Raw genomic sequence first — 6000 nt, forward strand, 5'->3', positions numbered from 1 at the left:
CCATATGTACATTACATGTATCTATATTATATAAATAATGTATAATTGTGTGTATATATAATGTACAACTATGTATCACTGCAATAAAATATTTAAATATTGTTGTAAATTATATATGTAATTTATATATGATGTATAAGTAATGTATAACTAAAAATATTTGATGTATAAATAATGTTGATATGTATACACATGATGTATAAACAATCCATTCATACTATAAGTTCGCGAAGTCGAAAAAGAAGTTCGTGGAGATGATTCTGCAAATTGCTGAGTAGATTTGTTTGGGCGGACGAAAATTTCAATGGAGCCGAAATGGTGCATATTTTTTGGGGGAAATATGCAATAATTCATCCTTCTCAACGAATTGGTTTATTTTTTTTATGTTGATCAATTTAAATTTACTCTAAATAGCCTCAAATTTTAGACATGAGATTCTCTCGATATTTTGAACTTTTTGATATATTATTCACTTGTGATGTTACTCATGTTTGTGTTGGGCCAAATTTTAAATTTGAGCCTCGAAACTCTCCACTGATAGATTTCAGTAGACATTAACTTAAATTTTTCTCTAAACAACTCAAATAAATTAGATATCAGCACCTCTTGATGTCCTAATTCTTTTAATATATTATTCGTTCAAAATAATTTATATTTGTTGCAGATCAAATATATAATATAATCTAATTAATCCTGTCAAAGCAGATCATTATGACATTAAAATTATCTTTAAGGTTGTTCAAAAGTGAACTAATAACTCAATCGCAAAATTAGTTTATTGACTAATTGATAATTGATTATTGGATTAACGGTTAGAGAATATATTAAAATTTTACAGTTAATGGCTTATTGTTGTTGGGACAAATTACTCAATTTTCTTATTTGGTAAGTTATTAACTCATTAAGAATTATCATATTTAGATATTTATCCTTAGATATTCAAATATCTTTTGTGAATCAGAAAATCGAAACTTTATTTATTAATCTATTCACTTCTTTGTGTAGAAAATAACAAGCTACTTCTTATGACATCTAATCATAAAACGTAGTTAGTCTCCCTAAACATAAACAAAATCTGAAATTAATTCTTAAATCGAAATACCAATAAAATGAAACAATTCAATTTGTCCTTCTCAAAGTTTGAGATAAAACAGGAAAAATTTAAATCATATTAAAATTTTGATTTGTTTGTCGATCTAGTAATCAAAAATATATCAACATACATTTTAGGTCTAGAAGAAATTAAAATTCTCATATGATTCTATAATTTTTATCTATTAAAAAAAATTGTACAAGCCTAAAAGATTGATAAATAGATAAATTATAGTATATACAAATAATTTAGTCGGTGAAGAAATAAAGAACCTATCAATAACCGCTCGATTTTTCATTATTGCTTAGATTTATCTATACATCGCTCGATAACTGTCCATTAATTGTTAATTCGATGCCGAATCAACTGTTATCTTAACGTTTGACTAATAAATTAGTACATTTAAAAGTCGATAGCCAATAACCTGAGTCATTAAATATAATTATCCAATTGATCCGACCGATAAGCCACCCTGATCACTTTTTTTTTATTTTAAACAATTACTCATTTTAAGACAAACTTGAAAATTGAGGTTTTAAATAACCAAACACCTACTCTGTGTATGAAATAAACTATTTGCTTTTAATGTATCGTTTTTGTTTATACACTAGAAAACAAATTTACTATTCTCAAAAAATGTTCTAATAAATTGCTCAAATCTGATAGAAGAAATTATATTTTACTGCGCATATCTTTTCAGATTAGTAGTTTTTGTCTATCTTTAATTTATGATCCGTATTTGTTGGTAAATTAACATATTGATCCACCTCTAGTTACATATAATTAATTAAGGAAAACTTTCAAAAATAACAGCATTTTGTTATAAAACCTATCTTTCATAGCCATATTTTATATAATTATTATTAATAGCTATTATATTCGATTTACGCCCGCTGTATTCAGTTTTACCGATACTATGTATTCATATAAAATATGAATACAGTCGAGCCTAAAATGAAAGTAAATTTTAAAAAAAAAAAAAAAAATAATAACATTTTTTCTGTTAACTAACTATCTCTTGCCTAATTAAACACGATTCTCTCAAAGGTAATTTTCCAATTTTATCAACAATAGAGCTAAATACGATTCTCTCAAAGGTAATTCTCTATTTTTATGAACAAATAGAGCTAAATTCATACCTAAACAAAACGCAAAATTTAAAAAAAAAATTGATTGATCCTTCTTCTTCGAAACGGATACAGGTATGTCATAATGTATTTTCTTCTCTGTTTTTTCGATTTGAAACAAATACTGGAGAATTTAAAATTGTCAAAATCCCCAAAATTTTGATTGATCCTTCTTCTTCTTCAAAACAATGCATGTCGTAATGTAGATTTTTCACTGTTCTGTACTTCGAGTTTGAAACAAATACTGAGAAATTCAAAATTTTCAAAATTTTGATTGATCCTTCTTCGAAATAAATATTGTATGTCGTAATGTGGTTTTTTCACTGTTTTGTACTTTGAGTTTGAAACAAACACCGAGAAATTTAAAATCATCAAAATTTTCAAAATTTTAATTCGTCCTTCTTCTTCAGAACAAGTATTGTATGTCGTAATGTTATTTTTTCACTGTTCTGTACTTCGAGTTTGAAACGAATACTGAAGAATTCAAAATCATCAAAATCTTCAAAATTTTGATTGATCCTCTTTCAAAGCAAATACAAAATAGTATAATGTAGTTTTATTCACTGTTATACGAGCTTGAAACAAATACAGAATAATTCAAAATCATCATAATATTAAAAATTTTGATTGATCCTTGAAAACAAATATGGCATGTCGTAATGTAGTTCTTAACCCATTCCTCGACTTTGAAACAAATACACTAAATTAAATGATATGATTCAGTGAATTGTAGTTTTGTGTATAATTGTTTGTACTGTTTGCAGAGTTTTTAATTGATCGATACTTTAATTTCAATGACTGTATTCACTCTGTATGTCTGAATTATCGAATTAACTTTATAATATACTATTGTATTCACTTTGTATGTCTGAATTATCGAATTAACTTTGTAATATACTATTGTATTCACTTTGTAATATACTACTGTATTCACTTTATGCTACTATATTTCTGACTTTTAACAGTTGCATCAACGCTAACAGAAATAAAATGGCAAGAATAATAATCATGATTTGGCATTCAAAAAAGTGGATTGAAGATAATAAATACAATGATTACGAGACTGAAAGAATAGTCATAAACGAATATGCCTCTCATAGAGACTTGATTGAGTTAATTGGTGGCCAGCTGATGATAGAGTTGAGAGTGAAAATTGTAAAGATTAAATACAGTGTTGAGGGTGCCAATAAATCAATGGAGATACACAACGACATGGGAGTCAAGGTGTATGTTTAATTGAAGAAATTAAACAATGTGTTTGCCAAGTATTCTCTGTGTATTAATTTTTCTGATAATGAGATCAGCAAGAATGTATCAGTAGAAAATCTTATTGGAAATGAACTTATGTCTGCAAATGATTGTGAACTTGATACAACATCTTCAATTGATCCACTTCAAATGATGATGACAAACTATGGCAAGCCAATAATATTGTAAAATTTTATTTTTGATACTAATAAAAAAGAAGTAGTTCTTGACCAGAGATACAAAGAAAAGGCTACACTTCAGGTTGTAATGCATAACTATTCGATTAATCACTAATTTGCTACAAAAGTACCTAGGTCTAATGCCAGCAGGTATGTTTATTCTTTATACATTTGATTTTACTGAATGTTATTACTATCATAATGTATACAATTTTGTAATGGCTTGTACATTCACTATATATGATGTATGCAGCTATTGGCTTAAATGCAAATCTAAAGAATGCAAGTGATTTTTCAAGTCGTCAAGCATGAATTATTCTAAACAGTTTGTAGTTTGGACTTTTGTAAGTGAACATACATGTTCACTGAAGGACAAGATCTACAGACTCTCACGCTACTAGAAAATTGATGGTAGGGATTATTAAATTCAAAATAGTCAATTTAAAGAGAAAATATACACCAACTGATATTAGAGATGATATAAAGAAAGACATTGGACTGAATGTGACATACATGGTGGCTTGGCGTGCTAAGGAGAAGGCAGTAGATTCTATAATTGGGAAACCGGCTCAATCTTACCAGAAGTTACTTGCATACTTATACATCATGAAAAAAACTCACCCTAGATCACATATTCGAATGAAGAAAACGCCTGAAAATCAATTTTTGTATCTGTTTTTATCTTTTTATGCTTTTATCAATTTTTGTATCTGTTTGTATCTTTTTATGCTTTTATCAAGGAATTTGAGCATTTTAGATCAATCATTGTAGCTGATGAAAGCCAACTCAAATCAACATACATAGGAATATTTGTCTGTGTTAGTATTTTAGATTGTGCAAGTAAGTATACTACATTATTTAAATAAAAAATTAGAAATTATTTTGACATCTATCATGTATTTGTATTTATATTTATATTTTTGTACATGTAACATATTATCATTAGCATACGGAGTGGTTGATTCAGAAAATAATGCTTCATGGACTTGATTTTTTTAGCAATTTAAGAAATCTTATGGTCAGAGGTCAGAGATGTGCATTATTTCTAATAGAAATGAGAGTATCATAAAAGTTATTTCCAAAGTGTACCCTGATGTAACACATTATGCATGCATATGGCACTTATGAAAAAATGTACACAAAATATACTGGAAGTCACATGACCAGTTAAGCGAGGTGTACTATACCATGGCTAAAGCATACAAACAGTCTGATTTTAACAGCTTGATAGAAATAGTTCAAAATATAAATGTGAAAGTTAAGGAATATTTGGAGTTTTCAGGATATGACAAGTGGTCAAGGGTGTATGTGCCTATTCACAAAGGATAGACAATGACATCCAATATTGCAGAGTTAATTAATTCAACATTGGTAATAGCAAGGGAGAAGCCAATTTATAATTTTTTTGAAGAAGTGAAAAAGATGTTTGGGCGATGGAATTGCACTAATAGGCAAAATGCTTCCTTTACAACCATAATACTTAGCATGAAATTTTAGGAGATTCTTACAATGAATAATGCTCTATCAGCACGTATGACGATATTTTAGGATACATATGTATTTAATCTATGGTATTTCAGATTTAGATTTGAGCTGTATTTATGTATTCATTGCAGGTAACACTGTAATAGACTACCTATATACAGTAAATGACAAAGGAAAAATCTTTATTGTCTGCCTTGAAAATAAAAAATGCAGTTGTGGACAGTTTCAATATGATGAAATACCATTCCCGCATGCTTTGGCTATTTTAAACAAGAATAAATTCAAATTAGGTCCATATTGCTCAGATTATTACAAGCCAGAAATTGTGTTGAAAACATATGAGATTCCAGTGTATCCTTTTTCAGATGTGACTGACTGGCAGATACCCGAAGAAGTTGCAAAAGAAGTGGTACTACCATCAAAGTTTAAAAGGCCTCCTGGAAGACCAAAGAAAAAGCGAGAAAAGTAATTCACTAAGTGTATAAAAAGAAGAAAAAATCTGCAGTACATGTGAATTCCGTGATCATAAAAGACGTTCATGTGGTAATGCACCACATGAGGAGAAACATTGAAGTTGGGTAGCTAAAGGCTGCTGTAATAAATAGCTAGTTAAATTTCTACAATTAATTTGAGACTGTTTAAAAACAGCTTTAGTTGTTGCTGCATTAAAAATCTTCGTTAGTTACTGCAATCTAAGTCTTTTTACTATATTCTTGTTTTAACAAATTTAATGATCATAATGAATTTGCTAAATACAACTATTTGTATTCATGAATGTAGTGATAGATTTTGATCTTTATAGTTGATATTCTATGTTTTTTCATATATCAGGTAATCAGCAATACACATAAATGTATTGACAAATGTA

At 28.2% G+C, this 6000-nt stretch overlaps 1 protein-coding gene across 1 annotated transcript; it reads left to right on the top strand.

Moving 5' to 3' along the window:
- Nucleotides 1–5156: 5156 nt before the first annotated feature.
- LOC107858607 lies at nt 5157–5601 on the top strand. The gene is made up of 2 exons (XM_047411848.1): nt 5157–5178; nt 5264–5601. Exons 1-2 carry the CDS (start codon nt 5157–5159, stop codon nt 5599–5601), a joined length of 360 nt encoding a protein of 119 aa, XP_047267804.1.
- The last annotated feature ends 399 nt before the right edge of the window (nt 5602–6000 follow it).

The sequence above is a fragment of the Capsicum annuum genome, chromosome 1 (assembly GCF_002878395.1).
Source record: "Capsicum annuum cultivar UCD-10X-F1 chromosome 1, UCD10Xv1.1, whole genome shotgun sequence".
NCBI classification, from domain to species: domain Eukaryota; kingdom Viridiplantae; phylum Streptophyta; class Magnoliopsida; order Solanales; family Solanaceae; genus Capsicum; species Capsicum annuum.

What these genes read in the sequence shown, in the direction of transcription:
- LOC107858607 (XM_047411848.1), top strand. Translation starts at nt 5,157, where the DNA reads ATGAATAATGCTCTATCAGCAC. An exon ending in GAATAATGCTCTATCAGCAC is followed by an intron (nt 5,179 to 5,263) that starts GTATGACGATAT and finishes TATTCATTGCAG; the next exon opens with GTAACACTGTAATAGACTAC.